The sequence below is a fragment of the Falco peregrinus genome, chromosome 6 (genome assembly GCF_023634155.1).
Source record: "Falco peregrinus isolate bFalPer1 chromosome 6, bFalPer1.pri, whole genome shotgun sequence".
Classification (NCBI taxonomy): Eukaryota; Metazoa; Chordata; class Aves; order Falconiformes; family Falconidae; genus Falco; species Falco peregrinus.
Genome location: NC_073726.1, coordinates 8,847,124 through 8,873,803, shown reverse-complemented (window position 1 = coordinate 8,873,803; position 26,680 = coordinate 8,847,124). Strand labels below are relative to the sequence as shown.

General features: G+C 38.7%; 1 protein-coding gene across 2 annotated transcripts in view; it reads right to left on the bottom strand.

Annotated features, from left to right (window-relative positions):
- Nucleotides 1–26,680, bottom strand: part of GRM8 (glutamate metabotropic receptor 8) — a 359,089-nt gene that overhangs the window by 282,095 nt on the left and 50,314 nt on the right. For both annotated transcript variants that reach the window (XM_055809165.1, XM_055809167.1), the window contains one exon: nucleotides 6,242–6,458. In XM_055809165.1, the coding sequence (XP_055665140.1) occupies nucleotides 6,242–6,458 (217 nt within the window). The remainder of the gene's footprint in view (nucleotides 1–6,241; nucleotides 6,459–26,680) is intronic.

Sequence of the window (26,680 nt, the reverse complement as noted above, 5' to 3'; positions counted from 1 at the left end):
CAGTGAATCTGCACTGGTTAAGGAGGCAAGGTTGGCTTTGTAACTTTTGTCAATGCAACCCATTGCAGGGTATATACTCTTTGGGGCAGGTACAAAACAGTTCTACAGAAGCTTTCTGCCTTTTTTTCCCTCCCTCCACTGTAGCTAGTGAGCTTTCTACAGGAGGTTTAAAAAGTGCATCAACGAACTGACTAAAGAAGAAACCCCTCAAGAGCTATTAGAGATAAAGTCCCTCTTTCAACAACCACTAAAGGGTCAGAGAGCATACCAGGAAAGTATGCTTAGTGCTCCGAGATAGCTCCCTAAAACTACAGAGAAAAAAACCACATAATTAAAGCTGAGGAATACTATATTGACTAGCTCCACTGAGAGAAATTAAAATGGCCCTTCATTATAAATCCCTAAAAATTACACTGTTCTTTATCAGGTATTAATTGGTACAAATTTTAAAAACTGCTGGTACAATTTTCAAGCTTTTGCAATATTAATACACCTACCATCTGATTTTGTAATTTTTCAAACATTACTTTGAAGCTCCTGTAGCCAATTATACAGTGTTATTATTAATTACAGCTTGCAGCTTGAAATACAGCGTTATCAATAAAGTTCAGCTGCATAAATATAAAAGAAAAACAAAATTTAATTAAACAGTTTCTCCTTTGTGAGGGCATGTTAGAATATTATTAGTTGTGAAAATTAATTTGTTAAGCTTGAAACCGGTCTTTAAAGTGGAAATATCTCTGGGAAAAAGGTTACATTTCATGTATTGCATTTCTTCAGTCTTCATGTTGCAAGGTTTTTTAATCTTCTATAAAATAACATTGTCAAGGGGGGGGCAAAAAAAGAAAGTATATCATCAGCTTACTTAATAAGATATAAAAAGCTTTAGTTTTATACCAAGGGTATACAAAGATTACTGCAGGAAACATGAATTGAATTAATCTTAACACCAATCTATTTTATTTATTTCTAAATTATAAATAAATGTTTTAAATGGAAAGGCTACAGACCCTTAAGTTTTATTTTACTGCTCAGCCCTTCCTCCCCACATCCTGCTAAACTTTCACTCTATCCATTGAAAGATTTAGATGTCCAAAAGATATGAAAGCTATGAAATAGTCCAATAATTTGGAGAAAAGCAGAGATAAAACACACAACTGTTGAAACACAAAAAAAACCTGACAAAAAAGATGACTTAAGAACTATGACAAAGAAATGCCACAAACCATTTGTATCTAAACAACATATACCTAGCTATGTTGAAGTCTGAAACAATTTAAATAAAGCTACTGTAGCTTTCATTCAGTATATGTCTTCATTATAATTAGATACATAGTTATCAATGTGACTATAATGGTAAAATATTATGAAGGAACTGCAGTCCCTTCTCAGAAAAATGCTATTAATGGCAACTCCCAGGATAAAGGGAGGAGGTGAAACTACAAAACTCTGTTGCTGAAAACAAGCATTCAACGGTGCACACTGATAGTAAGTACACTGTTCTCTTCTGAGGTAAAGCTGCTTCAAAGTTATGTCATTTTGGCTCAGTCAAAGATCTGGTCCTAAATCCTTTTTGCTGTCCTCTTAACACCTCTGGCAAGACATGCAAAACTGACTTACAAGCAAAAAGGGGCAAGCAGTGATGAAGTTCCTCACCTATTCTTAATGATCAGCTAAAATTCCCTGCCTTTACCATTTTTATCTCCTCTTCTGATATTTCATAAACATTTCACTGCCAGTACCCATCAGTGCTTGTGTCAATTTTTCATTTACCACTACTGGGGATAAAATCTGTTGTGTAGCATTTCATATATTATTTGCGGATTTGTTACACTTTCCAGTATAAACATTGCACTAATGAAACAAGTATTGTGACCTCAAAGATATTTTTCTGAACTAGATTTTTTTGTATTCTGTAAAAAAGTGAAAAGGGTCCCATGATTTTCTCTCTGATGGTAAATTCATTTGGTATCTAAAAGCAAGGGGAATGAACCATTAAAAGAAAGTGAGATTAGAGACTTTCCAACACTTATTTTGTCAAACATCATTGACAGTGAAGTAAATAAAAGGGCAATATTCAGCATGACAGTTCAATGAGAACTTGGTAAAATGTGCTTCCTTCTGTTCCTCTTTTTAGTTTCTCTCAGTAAGTCAAGTTTCTCTCAGTTTAATGCTTAAACTGTTATGCATAATCATTGTGTATACTCATTTATTTGGCCAATATACCAATAAGATTTGATCATGATGCCAAAATTATTATAGTTATATCATTGATTAATGTTGTAATGGGAGCAGAAAATTCTCTAAATTTAATCGTTGTCTTCAAACAATAATGCATGGAAGAATATGTTATTCCAAGTACTATTCCCTATTCTCCTTACAATCATTGTCATGTAAAACATTTAATTTCCAGCTATGCTTTGTCCCGGACAGGATCTTTGTCATTAAAATAAGAGCAGATTTTGATATGTAATATACTCCATGGCATGTCAGGGTGGCACATCTTTGACCTTTTCAGTATTCCACATTTCATTTGGGAGCCTGTTCCTTCCTTTCTGCTTCTCTTACTGATGAAGAAATAGAAGTTGAAGAGAGGACAAATGAAACCAGAAATCGGAGGTAAAGAGTCAAGTTCATGACAAATAAGTACCTGAAATTATAAGTACATTAACTTCATCTCTATTTTGAAAATATTTTAAACCCTACCCCTTTCTTAACTGACTGGAGGAAATTTTAAAGAAACAAACAAAAAATCCCCAGAACCAAGCTTTCCTATTTTTATTTTCAAAACTGCTCTCACACATCCTCTCACTCACTGAACATTTTTCAGAAATGAGTATATCAATTTCTTTCACATCCTTTCCTCAAATTTATTGCTTTCCATTGTGCTTATCTTAACATTTACTTTGGTTCCAGTTGTTGGTTACTTATCTTAAATAGGATGTAAAGTACTCAGAAAGGAGCTGAGCTGTCCTACGCATTTGTATGCCAGCAGCACAAGGGGAGCAATGTCCTGATCAGGTTCTCTTAACACACAGTATTTTAACATGGACCTGTTAAGTTTTGCTGGTTTGTGTGCAGTCTTTTACAATGTGAAGATTTTTATAAACCTACCTAGACTCTATAGTCTCAGACCTCATAATTAGATGCTATTCAGACTTTCCATTTTAGAAGTATTTCCAGCCCTATGATTCAGGCAAAAAGTCTGAGGACAGTGGATAATAGAATCAGGCTGGAAGGGACATTAAGAAATCATCTGATCCACATCCCAGCCCCAAGGAAGAACTAAGTACACTTATATAATTTCTGGGCAGGTGTTTGCCTAATGCATTCTCCTAGATCCTCAGGAATGGAGGCTCCAAAATGTCCCCAAGCAAGCTGGTCTAATGCTTTAACATCTTAACCACTGAGAGGAGCTTTCTCCAAATCTACACAGAATCATGCTAGAGATTAATTCCATTACTTCTGCTTGTATATGCATTTGGATGAACAAGTGGTCCTTGTTCAAAAAGCCATTTGTCTATTCAAAAACATCATTTTCCATCACCTTCCCTTCTTAGTCAACTTGTCTTCAGACTAACTAAGCACCTTGCTCAGTTGCTCCTCGCAGACCATGTTTTAAAGATTTGTGATTGTCTTTGTCCTTGAGTGTGGAGCCTCTCACCTTTGTGAAGCGAGGGTCAAAACCTGTACTGGGTCAAAATGAGGTTTCACAACTGCCAGGCACATTGGAGGATTACACAAATTATTTTACAGATGGTATGTTCATCTGCATGTTCCAGTAAAACATAAGGAACACAAGCAGGTTATAATTTACTGTCATGCTCAGATCATTTTTTGAAATAGTATTTTCTGACCAGTCTTTCTGTATTCACCATTGTACAGATCTTTCTTGCTGAAGCACAATGCCTTGCATTTGTCTTTTAAATTGCATGCCATGTTTTAAGACCATATCTTCAGTTTTGGGCTCTAAGAATCCCTTCCAGTACACTCTTAGTCCTTACACAAGTCCAGCTTAAAGTCACCTCCAAATTTTACAAACATATCCTTCATTCCAAGTCTATCTGGACTAAACTTCAAAACATTGGCTAGTACCTGATCCAACATAGATATCAGACAACACACTCTTCCTTTTAAACAGAAACTGTTGCTAATTACTCTCTGGGAAAAATTTTCTACATAGGTCTGCATCCAGACTATGATATTTTCACCTAGATCACAATTCCCAAATTTGCTCAGGAGAATACTGTATGCGACAGTTGAGATAACACTACAAAATTCAAAAGACATGACATCAAGTGCTTCTTCTCCAGCTATAAAGCTGTTATCCTGTCAAAGAAAATTATTAGATGGCTTTGATAGTATTCGTTCTTGACAATTCTGTACTGGCTATCAGTCATGTCCCTGTGGTTACATATGATTCACCTGATTATTTACTGCAACATTTTTCTAGGAACGAAAAATGAATTGTCTGTCCTGCCTCTCCTTTCCTTCTTCAGAATTATTTGAGTCCCTAGTACCTACAAGAGTTAGTAAGTTGCTATGAGCACAGAGGTTGACAAAACCAAGTGCCCTCGTAGAGAACATGTCATAACGGGGAGGGGAATAAAAATTTTAAAAAAAAAAAAATAAATCAAACCACAAATCACCACTTTAGATGCTCCTTGGTATTACACAGGTCTTGTAATGTTTAGGACACCAATTTGTGATTTTAACTGCTTTGGATTCACAATCCTATTAATAATATGTATTTAATTAATCATATTAAGATTAATTATTTATCAGATGACAGTGGTATTTCCTTATTCTAGAATCAGTCAAGATCCAACTGACACAAACTCAAGTCATTGCGATTATAATGAAATCCCTGTTGTTCTTGCACCCATCTGAAGAACTCTCATATTTCTGGAGACAGGAAATGGTAAAAAAGTCCTGAGCACTTCATTTTATTTGTTTGCTTTTAGAACTCAGCAGAACTAGCTGGGCTACAGGTGGCTTCAAGAAAAAGTAATTTTCAGCCAATGAACTACTCAGTGAATGTCTGGGGCAACCAGTCTATTTGCAGCTGTATTTGATACAATAGATAAAGCATCTCTTTTAGATACAAGCTGTGGAAGAATTACTCATGCCTTTGGTAAATCCAGATCAAACCATTATGTTGTAGTCAGCCTTGGCCTCCCATGAAGTCACCTAGGATCTGACAGCATTGAGTACAAGCTAGAAACAGAATATTTATTAGTTAACCCATCGAGAATATTACTTACACCGGTTCCTTAATGGCATGAATTCCTGTGGTTTTTGTTTAACTGCCAAATTGTTGCAAGTAATCAGTAACCTTTATGGTTCAAACATAAGTACCTGAAACACACATGCACTTTCCTGGATAGATGTCATCTCTATATTTGCATGCAGCTATTGAAAATGGAAGAAATTATCAAATTTTCTCACCCAGCTTACTTCAAAGAACTAGAGTTTGTATGTACATGCCCTGCACGTCAAATCCAGTAGATTAACCCAGGCTTTCTGAAGAAGGACAGGAAGGCTGTTTGCAATATTATATATAGTTTTAAGGCTATTATTTTGTGTCATTTAACACTGCATTTAGTGAAAGAACAATTCTGCCTTCTATCAAACAACCTGCTACTCATCATCTTATTCCTTGGTGTCCAAAACCTATCACTCCTGAGAAACAGCCTCTTTTTCAGGCCAGAAATAACTATGGTAGTGTGAAGGAAGAAAAAAAAAAAGATCAAAGAGACTTAAATATACTTCTCATAATAATGCCTGTATTTATATAGCACATTACATCCTGAAGGAAAAACAACAAGGGAATGTCTTTGTACTTCACAGATTTTTTGGTTGTTTTTCAAATTCATCAAAATTAAAATCCCTAGATTTATCAGTGCTGAAACACGGAAAATGAGGTCTCATCGGACCATGATTTTCCTAAGCTAAATCAATCGCACCTCCTCAAACCTGGCTGTAATTCATCTGGTGGTTGCTTTTTGCCCCTAACTCGTCAAGGAGCTCCCCCTTTCCAAAAGGGGCAAAAGACATACATTTTTTGCCTCTCAGGAACTCTCCTTAAATTACAGCCAGAACTGTCACCTTGGCAGATGCATGAGCTACAAAATCATCCATAAACCCCTCCAGCTGAGTCCATGCATAGACCTAGGCAGAGCTCAGCAATTGTCTGTAATCCGGCAGCTATAAATACAAAACCTGATAAACATACACTCACCGATTTCTCTGGAGATCTGGGTGAATGCCTCCACACCACTCTCTCCATAGTTCCCTTCAGAAGCCAACGTTGAGACATAGTTCCACCCGAGGGCCGTCACAATGTCAACCATGGCCTGTGCTTGGTAGGAGTCCGGTGGGACCACTCGAGAGAAATAGTCATATCTGGTGTTATCACTCAGTTCTGGAGCTGTAGATGCATAGCTGATTTGAGGTATCTGCAAATAGAATGACAAGCCAATCTAATACCCTTTTACATTATATACTTGTATGTTTGAAAGGCGTAAAATAGATCATGCACAGACATTGTACAGAAATAGATATCTTGTTTTAATTAAATCAGCTGATTGAATAGCATCTCAGATTTCATAAAATGTCAGTCAAATCTTATTGTATAACACTCTCACCAAGAAATAATGCATTCGGCTTTTCTCCAGATGTCATGATTCTTGACATGTAAGTGTAACAACTTCTTTTTTAATCCTGACTCTGATAGGAATGGGTGAAGAAAAAAAAAAAAAAAAAAAGGAGGGAAAAAAAAAAAAGGAGGATTTCTTACTATTACTGCAGATTAAAAGGTCAGTATTGATGACTGTGATTCTTAAAAATGCTACACTTACATTTGACAAGCAAAATGCAGATGCTTTCCCTTTAAGTCTTTGGTTTATTTACGTACATGCATGTGTGCTTTCCCATTTTATTGCTGTTTTTCAAGCTTTCTCTAACATAGATTTTTCAGTTTCCAGTTTTAATACAGTATCGTGCATGATTTAAGAATATGGAGACGATGTAGTTAATACCAAAAGCTTGGTAGTTAAAAAACAACTAAAAAAAAAATAGTTATCTGCATACAATTTACATACAGAGAAGCAGAAAGTTTTCAAGGATCATAAATTTTGTAGAAACCACCTCAGTATTCTTTGTAGAAACAAACAAAAAAAATCCCTACTAAATAACAGAAATATTTTTTTAAAAAATTACTATTTTTATGAGGAAAAAAAAATCTAGTGTGATTTTCTATTAACTCATCTTAAAAAAATCAGTTTGGCAATGTCTGTAAGCAATATTCAATTATCCTGAAGAGTGTCTTGGTGCAAAAAAGTTTAATTAACATTTATGCTAACTTTAAAGGGGAATTACTTTCTCATTTAAAATAGTAAAACTGTTGAAATAGTCACTAGTTTGAAATGAAAGATATTGCAAATATTGCATTGCATTTCTAATCTATATTAATAATAGGTGCTTAATTCACATCCTACAAAACACGGAATAGACTTCAAGAAAGCAATCTGAGCAGAGTTCCTAAACTGATTCTGTTGAGAGCTGAATGTAGCAGACACCAATAACAAGTGATCTGGTAAATGCTCACTGTCACATTAGATGCTATAGTAGAAGGTTTCAGTGCAACTCTTAGGTCCTGTACAGTGCTTTCATCAGCACAAACTAAAAAAGGGATTTGAGGCAAACATAAAGGATTCAAAAAGTCTGGTCATTAACCATACCTGCAAAAACAGTGTATACCCTTACAGCCTCAAAAAACAGTTTATAGCCTAAGGGATGGCAAAATCATTTCTCAGTCAGAAGCAAACTCTTATATGTCTTGGCTATATTCTTTTTTAAGAAATCCTCTACTCATGGAAATGCCTCAGATTATTTAATCTGAAATGTTGTAATAACCAAAGACAAAAGAAAAAAAGGAAAGGGAGGATGTCAGAAAATATAAACTAAAGGTTATATCTCACAGAAATCAGTATTCTAACACAGCAAAGACCCACCAAGTAAAACTAAAGAATAAATTGACCTTACAAAACTTGCTTTGTATAAATTCCCTTTCTTTCAGGAAATGTTTGAAACATCTTTATCTCTTTACAGGCAAGAGATTTTGGCCTCTAATAACACAATTGCGTGCATTTAGAGCACATACATACAATTCTCTTTCTAAATTTGCCATGTTAATGTCTAAACCAGTCATTTTCCAGATAGAAAAAAATAGACAACCTCTGTGATTTTTTTCTCATTTTACTTCTCAATGTGCCATTTCACAAACACTATGGCATTGTTGCTTTGCTGAAAGTTATTTCATCACATCAATAATGTTCACAAAAATCAACACCAGTAAGAGATCTTTCAGATGGATACTTTGTCATTGAAAATCTTGAAGCCTGGACCACAGTCATATCCATTAACTTTCTCCATTCCTGTTTCTCTTCAGGCATGAGATGAATAACAAATCCTCAGTATACGTTTGTAGGAGAGTTGCTGGTTCAACCACAGCAACGAGATGTTTCAGATCAATAGCCATATTTTATGTACTGTGAATATCACTTATTTGGGGCCTTGGAAAATGCAGAGAAGAGATGCAACTTTCCTACTTTTCAGCTCTTTGTAGTTCAGCTTCTTCCCTAAAGTTATTTCTAACAGTGTAAAAAAGCAGAAGGAAAACACAGACCGAACTCAATACCCTGAAATCATTGGGCACACTTAGTAGGCTTAAATCACTGCTGTTGTATAACTTATGCCAATTTTTCACTAGTATGAAAGAACAATATGACAAGTAAAAGTAGGAAGCAAGACACTCTCTAAATAATGGTGCATGCAATGGAATATGTAGTTACTTTCCTTATTTCTTTTTGTATACATCCCTCATGGTTATAGAGAGCACTTTACATTCAAGAATTTTCTCCCCAAAACCGCAGATCTCCCACCCAGAAATACCTCATGGATTTCTTTCTGTGAAAGCATTTTGTGCAACAATAAACAGAAACTTACTTACTTCCCTTCCTGCACTTAAACATACATTTGTATATAGGCAGGGGCTGAAAAATAGCTTTCAAATTTGAGGATTTGGGGTACGTTCCAACAGTCACTGAAAAGTCTCAGAACAAGACCCAAACAAATTGTTTGGCACAAGGACAAATTGTTAGGATTTAGTGGTTCAATAATCCATGAATGAAAAACATATACATTGAAATGTAACAACTCTGGATATGGACTGTAGGTTTAATAAACCATTTTACATGTCCCCAAGTACATTTTACAAAAGAAAGCATAATGCTGCCTAAGCAAGGGAACGGTTATGCTCTATCAATTCAGTAATATGTGTTTTTAAAACTCCCTAAATACAGACTGTATTTATACTTTGCTCCACTGGCCCCCTGAGACATAAATTTGCATTTTGAAAGAGACCTGTAAAGGGGTTTTATATTTCTTATTTTAGATTTCTCAATCAAAATTTTCAAAATTAAATGTAATATGTGTGACATTTACATTGTATTTAAGTGCTATATAGCACAGTTAATAGTGTATTTCCTTTTCTTTGGGGGAAAAAAGGGAAAAATACAATGGATTATACAACCACATTTGAATCAGTTGTCACACAACAGCTGTCACATTCACTGACAATGGCTAAAAGCATTCACATTTAAATGTTCATTGGTATATTTTTTCTATTCCTTCCTACCCTATGGTTTGGCCACTACTTCCCATTAATGTATAATCTGTTAATAAACTTTCAACTTCTAGTGGGTGACAGACATGAACTCTGAAATTATTATACACAGGAATTCTTAGAAACCTTCTTTTAATTCTTTTTTTAAGGTTGAACTACCAAATGTTTAAAACCAAAGCATTTATAGAGTGGCGCTTTGAAACATCCAGTTCTAGTTAGGTACTGGTCTTAATCCTGGTGCATGCTGAACTACTAGAAATCCTTCAGTCCTTTTATTTAAGTCAGTGGTGGCCTCATCTCGTTCTATTACCCAGTCACTGACATCACGAAATAATTCTGCAGGCTTAAAAAGGAACACACACACAAAAGAAAAAAAAAAAAAGGAAAAAAAAACAAAGAAAAAGAAAAGAATTGCTGATAATTTAGTAGAACAGCTAATCCTTCAAGACACATTCAAGCCAAAATCAGCAGTCAAGAATAGTTTATTTTTCCTGGATCTTTTTATATATATCTCCTAGCTGATTTACAATCTGTTTCTAAAGATCTCCCCTTCCCCAGGGATTACAGTAGAGCAGTTACTTCCAGAATTAACTCTCCACAAAGCATGACTGTGGCAGCACTTCAAAGAGGGAACAACATCTGTACAAGATACCCACCAAGCATCACTGCAGCACAGACTCCTACTCCCTGATGGAGAAGGTGTGGCCAATTTCCTAAGTGCCAAAGGCAGCTAATTTAACCTTTCATTTGTTTCAGCCAAGTGGTAAACAACCTCCAGTCCCTCATACACTGAAAATAAAAGCCATCCCCCACTCCCAAATCCAGGACTATTCTTGAGGAAGCATTACCCTGGATCTGTTTGGTGGGTCTAGTGCTGAGATCCAAGCCCAGAGGGAAAAATGTGACCCTAGGTTTGGCCTTCCAGCAAAGTGTCTTCACCAAAGCAGGCAGCCCTTTGTATGCCTTCTCTTCAATGACACGCTGTCCAAGTTTTTGGACCAAAGTTCACAGGAACCTTCTTTTATTGTGCTTTCAAAATCCATTCGCATGCTATGTTTATCTATGTAAAGTATCAGCTGGCCATTTCAAATGCCATCTTCCTTTGTACAGCATTTCAGCTGAAAGCATGATTGGGAGCAGAGTATCAGACAGTGAAATGAGTTAAGCTCATAAGAAAAAAGACCTGAGAAAGGAATCGCCAGTAATTTTGCACATTACGGATTGTGAGTTACACTCACAGCAGTAACTGCACTGTACAGCCACCCGGAGTAATGGCCTTAAATCACTCACATCCTCACTTTCACTACCCACTCAGTCCTATCACTACTAAATGTAACATATTAGCTAGCATTTTATTTCCCTTTTCCATTCTCTCATCACTGAGCCGTCTTTTTTTTTTTTTTTTTTTTTTGAGAAATATTAGCAGTAGCATATTAAAAATAGTAGTAATTGGAGCTAACAAATTCAAGTCAATAAACTTTGGGTTAATGATTGCTCAGTATCAACTGGAATATTACCACCAACTCATAATGCTTGCAAAGGAATAAAAGTGCTAGAAGTAAAATTTGACTGTGGAAACACGTTTTCAACTTGGTGATTTTTTTGAATTTTAAATGTCTATCATTAATCATTAATAGCCCTGTCTTTTCAAGATTTTTATTCCCTCTTCTGTACAGCAAGAAAGAGTTCTTTGTGAGTACGAAAAACTCACAGCAATGAAATGAATCCTGAGGGCCTAGACATTGAACAGTTGCTGGATGAGAGCTGAGGTCACTAAATTTTAGCTATTAGTCACATTTGTAAATTGCCACCAGCCAGAGGATCATCCTAGTCTGCTTTCACTTCTGAAAAACGTGTCAGCCTGCAATACAGTAATGTTAAAGTATTCAGGGCAGCCATTCAAGATTCAAAAGTTTGATGAGGCTTGATAACATCTTACTCTATACCAAATGAGAAAAAATGTTCTTTTTTGTTACTAACTGTGGTGTTGTGCTCCATCACTGTGACATCCCACCCACCCCCCCAGTCCTGACCTTTATTTCCATAGCAATGCTCAGGTGATAACCAGCAGTAGTGGTTTTAATGAATGTGTCTGATCATGGTGGATGCATCTCAAAGTGTGTTTGAGGGGGAGAAGTAACAGCACAGTAGCAGAGGGCTTATTTGAGCAACCTCCCACCTAACCACAGCTCTGGTCAAATCCAACTCAAGCCAAGTTCGAAAGAAAGTAACTTCTGCAGTCAGTATGCAAATATGACTATAAGTCAATTCTCTTCCTCCATAAACAGCCCATAGAGCTTTCCCACATGGTAGCGGGCTGCACGCCAGGATCTCCCCTTGAGCAGGGACACCTCTCAAGGTCACTTTGTGAGGCTGAGAGATTCCTTGCTGCAACAGATTCTTGGTAAGTGACTCATAGCATGCTAAACTTTGAAGTCCTAACTAAGTGATATAAAGGATTGATTGTGCACATACAATCCTTTAGCTATAAACCATAGACCAAGCCTGGGACTAAGTCTGGATCTAGCCACACCTAAACTCCCCTCTGAGAGGAATTTAGAACGCAAGGGGGTCCTCTCTGAACCTCATGACTCAACGGGAGAGTCTCCTTGACAGTTCTGTCTGACCCTGTCCTTTGTGCAGTAAAAGATGCAGTGTACCTTTCCATCGAATCTTGTTAAACCACTGTCACATTTACTATCAAACTTTGTTAAATCGCTCGTTTATTTCAAGAAACATATTGCTGCTTCTTTTTTAGGAGTGAAGTGCATCACTCCACCCACAACGCTAACTGCAGGAGAAGGTGAAATGCACCCTGAAACTGCCCATTTCTCTCCACGAACTACAAAGGCAGCCTGGGAGATTAATTCAGCTGTTATACACACACTATGAAAAGCAATACTGTAAACAGCTGTGTCTTCCGCTGAATCTCACAAACCCACTCGTTTTGGCTACAGGTGTTTATTAAGACATCTGTGCACAGATTATGATCAACTTCCTTATGTGATGTCTTCATCTTTCCATCTATGACAAAAACTGAGCAGGTCACCCATGCCATCATTAACAACCTTGTTTCATTCATTTTCAGAATAAACCAACATTAAAACACCTTGGGAAGATACAACACATTAAGACTCAGTAATGCCTTTGGAGATGTAAGATACCCCGTTCAATGCTCAGAGCAGCTAAAGAGGGTGACACCTTGCCAACTCCACTGGCTACAAACCACCTCTAATAGAGCTGATGTTGTGGAAAAGTTTCAGCAAATGAAGCTTTCTGATTCAGCCTCTTTCCCAGGATTTTTACCATGAGGAGGAGCAATCTGTGACAATATATTTTCCTAGTAGATGCATATATGTATTCACTTGTATTTATAAATACATGTAATTCTAAACTATATTTATTCAGACACATACACTTCATGCTTTCTCTGTATGTTAAGGACACTCAAGCACAGTATATATTGTGTGTCCAGCAATGCATCTTGCTCAGAAATTATCATGGATTTGCACTGCCCCCCAAAAAATATGGTCATATCAGCTAAAGCAAAAGCAAGAAACAACAGATAGGTTTTTCACCTAGATGAACACAATTTATAATGCATTTAGTTCAAAAAAGTTTAATAAAATTTAAAATCTTTGGAAAAGGAAAGAACAAAAGTATAACGTGAAAGCTACCATTAGCTGGTTTCACTCAGAAGGCAGGTATTTTTGTTAAAATCCATTTGAATTATTCCAAGTCGTTCTACTTGCAGTAAATATCATAGCAGTTCCTGTCAAGGGTGCTTGCAATTCATACACCTAATGATGAGGAGATAATGATAAGGTAGCTTCAAATCTTTTGAAAGTTCCCTACGTGTTTGTATGGGCTTTGTGCAAAGATGCGGTGTTTGTGATAAAATGCAACATAGGTATTGCTATTTTTCCCCCAAACACAGGGACAGAAGTGATCCATCACACCTAAACGATTCTGAGCTGGGATAGGTAAATTATTTTACTCTTTCTTTTCAGTTTCTATTACTCTTTCACTGGCTTTACTTCTGTTACCTTCTGAAGAAACATTCCTGAGCAGAATATATCTTCAGCGATCTGCACTGATCTTTTCACATGAGAAGGACATAGCTGAGAATCAATGCAGCATGGTTTGTTGCCAACAGAACTATTTCCATAACCATCATAGGTTGGTGTGGTATGTGAAAAATTACAGAGACAGATACATTTGATAGCCCAGTTGAAATATGGGGATAAAATGCAAATCCTCTTTCATTACCGATTTTCTCTTTTTTTCCCCTCAACTACACAGTAATTATCTATCACACCCATTTCTGAGGTTATCTCTGGTGGTCAAACAGGCTAGCAACTATGGTATTCTGAATAATCTGAATTACCTGAGAGAAAGTAATTTTTTATAATTAATACACAGTTGTATAGTATCAGATTTTGAGCTGAAAAAATACTAAAGCTCCATTGCATTGTATTCTATCCCCATCAAGCCAGAGAATATCTTTCATAAAGTCTAACCAAAAATGCTACAGCAACTGTATTTCAGTTTGTGACCTGCTGTGCTGCCCTGGTAGAACAGGGTGCGACAAAAAAGGAATGTATATAACAAAGTGTTCAGATTTTAGAATTAGTTTCCTTTCAGTGGGTTGAAGTAGGTCAGGGACTCATTAGAAGTCATTACTTTTAATTACACACAAGGGATACTATAGAAAGAATAATAATAATAACAACAACAACAACGTGATATCACAATCTCAAATCCCATAACAGATGCAGCATCGACAAAACAAATTCACCACTCTGAAAAGTACAGGTCTCTGCTGTGTGATGCACTTTAGGGCAAAAAACATTAAAAGGATATTTATGCATTACGAACATTTTTACAGCTGAAGCACATCTTGTCACACTGTGCATTGCTGTGTAACTCCAGGAGGATAAGAACCCATCCAAGGACAGCTTGAACTGTCATCAATGTTCTGTGCAAGACAGTCTATTGATAAATGTTTAACAATGGCATTTTCTCAGTAAGGGAGCTCTATTCTGGTATTTCCACACCATTTTAAATCCTGGGGTTTGCCTCGCTGAAAATGAACTATGTTAAGCAATTGTACATTAAATTATCCACCATCTGTAGGCAGCCTCTTTCTAAATATTTTAAACCCAGCTGAGGTCCAGACACTGAATGATAAACTGAAGAAGCAGCAGTTCAAATGAATAATATTCACACTGAGATCAAATCACAAGGAGGGGGGCAGGGGCAGCCTTGAGCTTGGAAATGGCCATTAGCTCTTCCTTCACAGTTTCTTGTGTTCTCCAATCATCAGATCAAACGGGAAGCCAAGGATGGTCAGATAGCTTTAGGGACTTCTTGAACTATTAAAATTCCTTTTCTACTTGTTGGGGAAACCCATGCTTAATTATGTGTATCAATATGTTACACTTGTGTCAATCTCTGCTGAGCACAGCGTGAACTCTGATATTTCAAAGCTTTATTAGCCCTACCTTCCTCATTAGAGCTTGTCATATCAGTGTCTGGAACCACAATCTCTTTTGATGAGTTTGAGAAAAATATATGAAAATGTGCATTACTTTTGGTCTGAACTAACAAAGACACTTTTTATTATTATTCAGCAGAAATAAATTTACCTGTTGGCTCACAAAGTATTCCTCAGTCCAAATCAGGTTTCCTTTACGCATTCATTTACTAATTAGTACCATAGAGAGCAGAGCAGGCAACTTCAGAGACTCACCCACGGGGACATGCAGTTATCCACAGGAACCTTTCTGATTACAGAGACCATGGCTATGGAAGAAGAGGGAGCCCTCAGCAGGATGCAAGATGGGTGCTTTGCTTAATGGACAATTCTGATCTTTGCATTCACTTTTTAATGTTGCAAGGCCCCTTCAGCTTACACCACTGGCTGAGCAGCGGTACTATCCTTTTGCTGCCCATGCCACCAGCTTAATATCATGAGATACAAGTAGCTGAAAAATATCATGAAGAGGAAAAACAGATTTTTTTTTTATCCTTGACAGCTCTCTCAACAGTTGTGGACAACATGAAGACATGTGAACGGGGCTCAGCTGGCCAGACACATATGCCCTGTGTTTTAGCGGGTGCTTTCACGTGTTCTTGGGTATGCTGCCTACACTTCAGCTATGACCTCAGAAAGCCCAGCTTTCCTACAATATGTCTGCCCCATGCTAATAACTTAGATACCTCACATCAGAGTGCATTAAGGGAATCTCTATGATTCACCATAGGTAGGGATTCCTTCTGAAGCACAGGCAGTTTGTATGGGATTAAAAACCAGCATTTTAAACCCATATATTACAGACTTGGAAGAAGAAAAATAAAAGGTACCCTTTTTGTGTGTGTTCAGATGATTTTTCTCAGACTTGGCAGTTAAACAATTTTACATTGGGTTTTTAACCTTAAAAGTCCCAAACCACCTCCAAAAAGTTAAAAGTTTCCTATATTACCACGGTGATATGCTAAATCCAGTTGCTATGGTACAAAAGTTGAATTAAAAAGCAAAATGTTTCCCATCAAAAGATTAAAAGTTATCTATGAATTAAGCTCTGAGGCCCACGGGAGTGATATCCAAGCCTTTCTTTCTATTCAAAATGTACTTTAGTTTTAAAACAGTAGGGTGGCTGTGGAAAACTGTCGTCCTCCTCTGCATGGTTCCTCAACACCATAGGGCAATGTCTCTTCCATCATTACCAGATTTCCATTCTAACTTAAACAATATGTTTTATCACTCACTGATCCATGGATTATCTTATCAAAAGCATCGTGGCAAGCAGAGAAATGAAAACCCAGGCAACCCAAGTAAGAACACAACAGTGCATTTATCACAGTAAGACCATGTTGTCATTGGTCTGAAGACTGTCTGCAACAGCTCCTACAGAATTTTGGGAACTTGTGAAAACCTAAATATTTAACATCCATGAACTCCACAGGCATTGGAAAGGAAAGATTCATGGGGAGGGTGCAGAAGGAGGGAACAAATCAAAACAAAAAAACTGATTATATAGATTAATTATGAGACCAAAGGGATTTCAAATAAAAAGGATCGCTCTAGTATTTTGTTTCCTTGTGTCTAACAGCATCAGAGTCTGGAATCCTCAAAAATACAACATGGCTGACAATGGGCTAACCTTACTTGGCCCTTTTCAAAATCCCATCCTTTCAACACAAAAAAAGCAGATGTAAGTGCTTTATCCACCATTTGGGGAACATTCACAAGAATAACTACTATAATCTCAATCTAGAAAAAAACTCCTAATATGGGCTCAAAGGTAAGTTGTACAAAGTAAAAAAAGTAGACCTTGTTCCCTCCCTCAACCAAAAAAAAGACTAATTTGAAACCTGCATGTCCTAACACATTGCAGCAACTTAGTACCACCATTTCCACCAAGGTATTTTGCAGATAGTCTTTGGGGTCTTCACGATGTACATGGTGCTTTGGAGACTGCTCCATATTCAAAAAGTCAGAACAGCACAAACAGTGCTCAGAGTCTTTCTAACTGGATAGTAAGACCAAAGAACACTGAAAATTAGAACTTAAGGCAGGGGCAAATAGCACTTTAATAGATTCCAGAAAATACCCTAATAATACATGGTATCAAATAGAAAGCAAAACAATCAGCTTTCACAAATACCTGTATTTCGTGAATTTTGTCATTTAGATAGGATAAGTACAGCATCACAAATCGTACTCGACACACACACAAACAGATCGCAACACAGGGAAGTTGTGCCCATGGGCAGGCATATCAGAGCTACCCTCAAAGTCTGAACTTATCCATCACTTGTTTTGACCCGGCCCACAACCATGAGTAAAGTTTCTAAAAAGGATTGCCCTGAAAGTCAGGAATTCAAAAGAAATTATTATATTTCTCTATAAAAATATTTTAATATTACATACAAAATATATACATATATGCATATACATTTTCCATGTGTTGAGCCCTTTTTCTTTCCTTTCCGACAGAGTGGTTAGTGGTTTATACTTGCCCACTGGGGAGGCTACCCAAATTTTTTTTCTAAGCTGATATTTTTACTGACTCATACTAAACGAGAAGATGAGCTTTAGGGAAGGCACAGCTTGAAGGGAATAAGATCACTTAAATAAACAAAGATACCTTGCAGAGGTTTCCAACCTTTACAGCATTATATTCCTAGCTTCTCCATTTAAACAACAAATTAGAATATTGAGGAAAGCTTCTAAAAATAGTTCAAGGCTATTTCTTGTTGAACTGTTCCCTATGCCCTATATATAGGTGCGTTTGCCTAACATTTTTCCCTTTTTCCTACAACTCATACTTTCTTTCCTCAGACATTTCAGCAACTTATACTTCCCTCCTGCTCTCCTGACATTCTTTCTCTTTCCTCTATGTGAGCATCTCCTTCCCAGATATCCCTTTTCCTTCACACCTGATTCCCTTCCATCTTCTCACTCACTCCTCCCTTCTCAATCACAACTTGACTGAAGTGAGAAGGAAGAGTAAACAGTGACTAGTTTCTAAAAAGCTGATTTAGGATTCTCAGTTCCAGCTCTGCTTCTCCCCTTCGGCAGCCTACGGTTCAGAGATACTCAGTGTCTCCCCTTGGCCCAGCAGAAAGGGCAAAGGGGAACTCCTCTTCCATGAAATAAGGCTGGACAGGGTCACTCCTCACTCTTGTCTACCGAGTAAGGCTTCCTTCCCCATAATAGGCATTTTTGCTCTCCAACTGCATTGGGAACACATTCACAAAGTCAGCAAAAGCAATATTTGATGTAGGAAAAAAGCCTATATTGGATAGGCATTTCACATCATTTCTGCAAATTCCCCTTTCCCCTATTTTTATTCATTGCAATTTAAGTACAAATCAGTTTACTGTTATCACCACCATACAGCCTTGTTTGAGGGCTAGCCTTAGCCTTCCCGGCTAGTGCAAGGGAGATTCCCTCCCTAGCTGTGACTCTCCAATATCTCTAAGTCCAAATACAGATGATATATAAGTCCTTTTGAAGGTTCATAAAAGTCCTCCTCAGTTAGCTTGATCCTGTAAGTCTGGCCCCACCATGAACATCCTACTTCAGTGGCTCGGCAGGATGCTGAAAGAAGAGGGTCTGACAAGCTTTCAATAAGCTCTGAAAGCTCCACCACTCACTTTCCCCCCCCTATTTCAGCAATCCAAATAACACCCCATATTTCTGGCAGGTCAATAGTCAGAGGCAGAGCCTGCTGACAACCACTTTCCTGAGAAGCAGCTGCCTTCACGCCTACGTGTATCAGCACACCTTTGCCATGCAGCACAGCCAGGCAGTGCTTCAGCAGGCAGCCAAGGGGACCTTGGCTCTGGGGCCCCATACAAACCTTTGCAAGTCACCTAAAGAGGGTGAAAACAAATGCTCATGTCAGGCCATGACATGTTTCACAGAATTCAGTGTCTTTATTTGGGTAGAACAAGAAACCAATTGGTCCTGTTCTGACCAAATATTGGGAACCTTTATACACTTCAGCTGTTGAAGATGTCTTCTTTGACTGATGTAAAACACAGGTTTTTATGAGCTCAGCTTTAGTACGGATCTTTTTAAGAGAACCCCATGTTTACCAGACAGTTGCTGTCTGCAGCTACTGTATGCAGTGCATTTGTGCACTGATAGTAGGCTTTGGAAATCTCCTTTTTTATCGTGAGCACAAATAATTTATATTAGGAACTAGACTACACTGTACCACTTTTGAATACTATAACAGCTTTTGATGAGTGAACATCTTTTATTTTGAAATTGTCCTCCCTCAGTCTGTTGCTGCATATGTTAAAAGACCCCATCAAAAGCAAAATTACACTAAACTAGATTTAAAAGTGTCAAGTGCATTGAATAAACATTGGAGACATCAAAAGCCTGAGTGGATGCTCCTGATGACAAGTGGTGTGGGAATGCCAGCCTGTGCTGAGCCTGGTATAATTCCATTTCTATCTACTTATTGAAATTGCTTCACAAATATATTTCTGCATATCAGTGTCACTTATCCAGTTCCAGACACTGGAAGAGATGGTTTAAAATTGCCAGCTGAAAGATATCAACATATTTTTCCATGGAATATCAATGTCATCTACATCTCTTTCGAAAAAAAAAAAAAAAAAAAAAAAAAAAAAAAGACACCAACCCACACAACTGTGAAGCATTTGTTTTTTGTGTCTTTAGTCTGTCTTCTTTTTCACAGTTTGTAGATCTTACTTTTTAATCCTAAAGGCAAAAAAGCACTGAGGTCTACTGGAACAGAATTTCCGGGCTCTGTCTGGCACGTGGGCTGCCTACGTAACATATGGTGAAGTTAAGCACCTTGGAATGGGATTCAGATGATGCTTCCTGAGCTACTGAGTGGGAAATACCAAACAAAAGATATGTCCAAGATCATATTTCTTTGGTGTAGATGGAACCAAGACCGCAGTTAACAGCCCGAAGTCACCTTCCACACATAAGACTGGTTCACACTTCTCTTCTAAAAACAAGTGTGGAGAAGAGAACAATGGTGTTACCTCTATTTATTTTTTTAAAGAAAAGCTAGGGGCCACAGAGCCCTTGTTTGTACACTTGCATCTTCACTTTTAGTTGGGAGCCCTTCTTTTGTGTAGGGCTGATGACCTCCCTCAAGTCCCTTTCCTTCAGGGATTGGTTAGAAACCAATACAGAAAGAGTTATAGCAAAAGCCAAAGCGTGAAACATGGCTCTTTAGTCACCTTCAGCATGCATACAGCCCGAACTAGATCGCCCAAGGGATTGCTCTAACACTGAGACACTGGCCAGACCGAGATGGGGAGGACTCCTTCACCCTTGCCTGGCAGCAGGACCCTGCATGGATGAGTTGCATAAAGCTGGAGAACAAACAAGTGCAGCAGACATCACTGCACAGCTCTGCACTATGTCTGAGCTTGGGCAGGTCCCAGGGTCCAGTCCTCACTTCTTGAGGCACGTTTGACACTGAATAAAATATCTGCCAAACATGTAGGCAATAAGCTAACTGCCAAGGTGGCAGCCCTCAGGGGGAAATGCAGTCACAGAACTGTAAATGCTAAGAGACCTTTACTGGCCAAAATTAGACACCAGAAGTTTCACAGATCCAAGAACATCTTTAAAGATCACAGACTGAGATGTCTAAGTGCCACTTTAGGCACATAAGAGGGTTGTGTGAGGCCTTACTTATTTTATCTGGGCTAGATAGTCCAAATATAACCCTGCAGATTTATGGAAACAAGTAAGGGGTCCTGTTGTATTACGCAGTTTCCAAACAAATCCGCAAATCTTCCATGTCAGATTTCTAAAGAATTGCAATTTCACTCCCTATTAGGATAAAAGAAATTTCTGTCTGACCGAATTCCCCATAAAATTAAACAAAGTTATTTTCTATATTTTGTACATCAAACAGAGTCTTATTTGTTATTTCTGGGCCTTTTTCCCTGCACACTTTATAATACATAGCCCTCCCCCTCACTCAATTTGGCTGAGCCAGCAATTAACGATATTTTACTCAAGCAAGAGAAAAAAATCTGGCTTTAAATACACAGGTGTCACAACAGTCGGTTTCTAACAAAAAGAGTGAATTGTCTCAAATACGCTTCTCCATTTACAGAGGAGCGTTTTGTACAGAATACATAAGAGTAAAACCAGCTACCACCAGTGCCTGTGCTGGTGGCCGATAGCTTCAAATTCCCTCTGCCACCCAGAGTGCCAAAGCGAGGGGCACCTCCTGCTGCCAGCTCACCCTCTGCACGTCCTGGTGGACACAAGCCTCAGAACTGGAGTCTCCAGAACCACGCAGCCAACTGCAGAGCAAAACCTGATTTTCAGACAACACATGGGGAACCACACATGAGAACAGAACGTGGTTCCTCACCCCAGCGCAGCCTCGCAGGAGGCAGAGCACAGCTGTAGTATCACGGCAGGCAGGAACAGAACAGCTCACCCTGCTATGGTGGAGGCAAAGACTTTGCATTTTCCTTAGTATCCCAAGAATGAAAGCCCCCTCTGAGTTCCTGCAAGGCAGGTGGGATGCTAGCTCTGCTGCCCCTCTGCTCAGTCTTTTGGGATCACAGCCAGGGGCTGCACACAACGAGAATGAACCACAGCACCGCACTACACCGTGCCAAAACGCACAAAACATCTCACCACTGCATCAACAGAAAGAAGCCAGCAATTCTGAGAGACTTCATTTACTTTTCCTCTAGTCAGATATATGTCACTGAGAACAAGGCAATAAGTACACACATAGTACTATTGCTTTAAGGCCTATAGGTTAAGTTATAGGGGCACAAAAAAGCTCAGCAAATACTGGTAATGGGCTAGACCAGAGATCATTTAAATCTTGGCACAAGAGCCAGGCCAGCCACATCATACCATCACTTTTTTTCACATGGCAGTTTTTATTTTTCCCCCTCCCACACCAGGACTGCTCACTTCAAACCACAAACTACTGATATTATTAGCGGTATTTTCTCAACTTTTCCTAAAAGCAAAAAAAAAAAAAAACCCAAACAGAAAAACCCTCCTCAGACCTCTGTTTCACAGTTTGGATGCATATGTGTCACACAATACAGAAAGCACTACCAAGAAGCATTTCTGCATGGAAATCACCAGGTTGTCTCTATGCTACCATTTCACCACAGACTTTGGAAATCTCACCTCTACAGAAGGAAGTTCCAGAAAGATAATTAACAATCAGGATGTCATGTGATGTGAGCATCAGCCTCTCCTTTCCATAATTCTTGAAACTATAAAACAAAACTATGCATATTTCTCACGTTCCCTAAATTGACTACTTGGAAAATATGAGGCTCAGGTCCAAAACTCTGTAAGTTCACTATCCAAGTGCTCATTAAGGTCAAGGGAGCTTTCCACAGACATGGAATTTTACCTGAAAACAGCAGCTGAAGAATCAGAATCAAACAGATGATCAACAATGTGATCTTCTCGCAGCTTCTATATACACGCCTACATATTCTCAAGAAATAAGAAGCACTTGAAATTCTTCTCACACTGCATCAATTTCCACATCTTATCTCACTTCAGCTCATACCTGCTGCAGAAATAAAATCTAAGGGAAAAAATGAACATGCTCAAACCTACCAGTTAAAAATAAATTCCTGGTATATAGTCAGAATGGGTTAATTTGTTTTATCTGTTTAGAGCTCAAAAAGCAGCAAGTTAAAAACTGAAATCTCTCTAAGAATGTGAAAAATGTATTATCCTTTTTACTGACTGTAAACATTCAATCTAAAGAACAGTTGGAAGGTAGAGTCTGGAATACCTACTTTGATTAGTCAACAGATGCTCTATAGAGTCAAAACTTACTTACTCCCTAAGTTTTGACTTTTATTGTTCACTCAAAAACCGACAAAATAGAAACCTACAATTTTTTTCCCCAAACCGACTACATCAACAGCAGCTCTCTAAAAACTCTCTCTGCTCTAATACTTGATTATATCTGCTTCAGGGAAAGATTCCTGTATCTCAGATAATTTCCACCTGCTTGTATGAGTCACCTGTTAGTACAGCTGTTTCTTAATGGTAGTGCCTTGCAGCTGAGATAAGAGTGAATTCAACAACTAAAGATCAAGAGGTGACGTGATAGTCTAATACATTAGTTTCTTCCACTGACAGAAAACTTATTTCCTTACATAAATGAAATCATGACATGATCCAGTAGCTAAAATGAAGAGAGTAAAAAATAAGGACTAGAAATAAGATAAAGACATTTAATGCTGAAAGTAACAAACAACTGGGCTCTACTTCTTGATATCTAGTGTAAAATAGTGGAGTACAGAGCCCAGACTTCAGATCAGCAGACTTTGACTTTATCAGGAACCTGCTGTGTGTCATCCTACGGCAACTCTGTAAAGTAAAGGAGTTCAGGGAAGCTGGAGGGTTTTTCAGAAAGCATCCTACAAGTGCAAGAGCAGTCCTTCCTAATATTCAGGAAGACAGGTAAACTCGCCAGAAAATCTGCATGATTGAGGAGGGAACTTACAGTGTAGAGACATTAAAAGGCAATATCAGGAGGAGGACACAGGGATCAGGTACAGGAATTTTAAAACCTTGCTTGGCCAGGCAGGGACTGTGTCAGGAAAGCCAAACCTCATCTAGAGTAGAAGGGACATGACAAGCAGCAAAAAGAGCTTCTACCAATACGTTCATAACAAAATGCTGAACAAGGACAATATGAGCTCATTGCTGAATGGGGTGGGTGATTCAGTAACAGCAGACACAAATCAGGCAGAGATACTCGATGTCTTCTTTTCTTGACTCTTCACCAACAAGGTTTCCTAGGCCTCTCTGCTTAGTGAAAGGGTTCACGGAGGAAAACATGAAGTGGGTGAGAATCAAGTCAGGGATTACTCGAGATAAATGATCCTGTGCGTGCCCATGGACCCCGTTGGGCTATAGCCAAATGTTCTGAGAGAACTGGCCCATATCCTTGCAAGATCACTCTCTACCACCTTTGAAAGTTTATGGAGACTGGGAGTGGTGCCCCATGACAGGAAGAAAGCAAATGTTGCACCCTGGCTTCAAAAAGTGAAAAGGGGAACTAGGTCCAGATCGGCCTCACCTCAGTTCCTGGAAAAATCACAGAACAAGTATTCCTGGAGCACATCTCTGGACACATGAAGGAGATGACTGGAAGCAGCCACAATGGATTTATCAAGGGCAAACCATGCCTGACTACCCTGATGGCTCTCTACAATATAGTGACTGTGTCTGTGGTCAAGGAGAGAGCAGAGGATGCAGGAGACACCATCTCCCACAGTATTCTTGTACCCGTTACAACTTTACAATCCGGTGATGAACAACTGGACAGGTAAAAATCTGGTCGGATGATCAGGAGAGGGTCATGATTAAGAATCCATACCCGATGTGGAGGCTAGGAACAAGCTGACTACCACAGGGGTCTATCTTTGAACCACCCCATTTTAACATTTTTACCAGTGACCTGCAGGTCATTGAGGTGATGGAGTGTACTCTCACCAAGTTTGAAGATTACATGAAACTGGGGGAAACAGTGGATACTCTGCAGGATAGGGCTGTCAATATAAAGGGACCTAGACAGGCTTGAGGAACAGGCCAACAGGATCCTCATGAAATTCAACAAAGACAAACACAAATCCTTGCACTTAGGAAGGAAAGTGGCCTTGCAATGATACAGAACTGGAACTAGCTCTGTGGAAAAGGCCCTGGGATTCTGAAAGACAGCAACATGAGTCAGCAGTACCCTGGCAGCAAAGAGTACCAGAGGCATCCTGGGCTGTAGTAACAGAAGCAGTACATCAAGGGAAGGAATTACCATCCTCCACTCATCACTTGTTAGACTGCATTTGGAATACTGTGGGAAGTTTTGGTTCCCCAGTACAAGACAGATATGGATAAGCCAGACCAGGTTCAGCAAAGTGCCGCCATGAAGGTTGGGAGCTGAAGCTCTTGCCCTGTGAGGAGAGGCTGAGGGAGCTAAGATTGTTCAGCTTGGAGCCAAGTTGGTTTGAGAGGAACTGAACAACAGCCCTCCAGCATCAGATGGAGCCGGACTGGAGTCATGCATGGTGGCAGGGTGAAATACAACAGGCAACATTTGAAAAAAGGAAAGGTTCAGACTGATGTGAGGACAGTCAGGCAGTGCAACGGGCTGTGCAAAGAGACTCTCTCCATCCGCGGGTTTTTTCAAGAACGGACTGGATAAAGACCTGAGCAACTGCTCTGATCTCATGGCTGACCTTGCTTTGAGCAGGAGGCTGGTACATCCTACCTTACTGGTGACTGGACTGAGCTTTGTTTTCCTTAGTGCTCTTTGTAGTTCGTGAAGAGAGATAGGAACCGCCACTGGGTAATTCACATCTAAATGGACTGATAAACATCTACTGGAGATCCATTTGTCTCCAGTGAGTGCAGAGAGAGCTTAGATTACAGTCACAGCCTCAATAATATTCAGATATCTTTCTGTGAAGAACCAGCAAATATTTCTCTCAATTCTTGTTTGAATTTAGAATTTAAATGGAAGTAGGCATCTGACCTCATTTTAGTCCTTCTCTATGTTCTGCCAGAGGAAGGTAAATATAACACAGTTATTGCAAACATACATGATCCTAAACCTGTACAGATTTTGCTGCCACCTTAGGAATTGCAACTGCACAGTCAGGTGTTGGGGTTACTTTCTCTAAGACTTCCTGTGGGGAAAAGAACATTTATTAAATTTCATTCAGTAAATCATGACAATTATAAAGGAGATGTACAAAGTATTGCTGAACCTTAAAAAGCAGACATGAAAGGTTTCAGAGTAAATAGACTTCCAACTCTGAGGGCAAGAATAGCAAGACGCAACAGCACAAAAAGAGGAATTTACATTGAACCAAGAAATAAGCTGCCACAATTGCTTAAAATATGCTTATATACACATGCACAGAGTGTGAGAATAGACTGAAGCAAGAACCAAGGTCCAGTTCCCATCAGTAAGAGGATCTACTCCACTCTGCAGCAGCCGCAGTGGTGCCACTCAGTAGCAAAATGCCAAGGAATTTCTTGGCTTTTCATGCATCCTGATTTTGATTCCATAATATGGTCTGTAAGTAAAGTAAGGCACGTATGCACCTCTCTCTGGTAAGGTCCAGTTTCCTGAGGTACACGGTGTTCTCACATGAGAGGCACCATAAGCCCTAAAGACCATGAGGAAACTGAGAAATATCTTCTATCTTCCCTTTTTCATATGCAGAAGCAGCACTTTACCAAGAAAAAACAGCCTTCACCATCTAGAAAACTCAAGGTATTTTAGCAACATGCTGTTCATGTATTTGTAAAACAAATAAATAAATAAATGAATTGAAACACACATCAGTTCCATCAACCAGCTAAAAAGGTCAATTTCACTACAGCAAAGAGATGAAAAACCTTATCTGTATTTTTGCCCTTTCCACATCATTTGGAAGATGTCCTTTGTGGAAAAAGTCCATCGT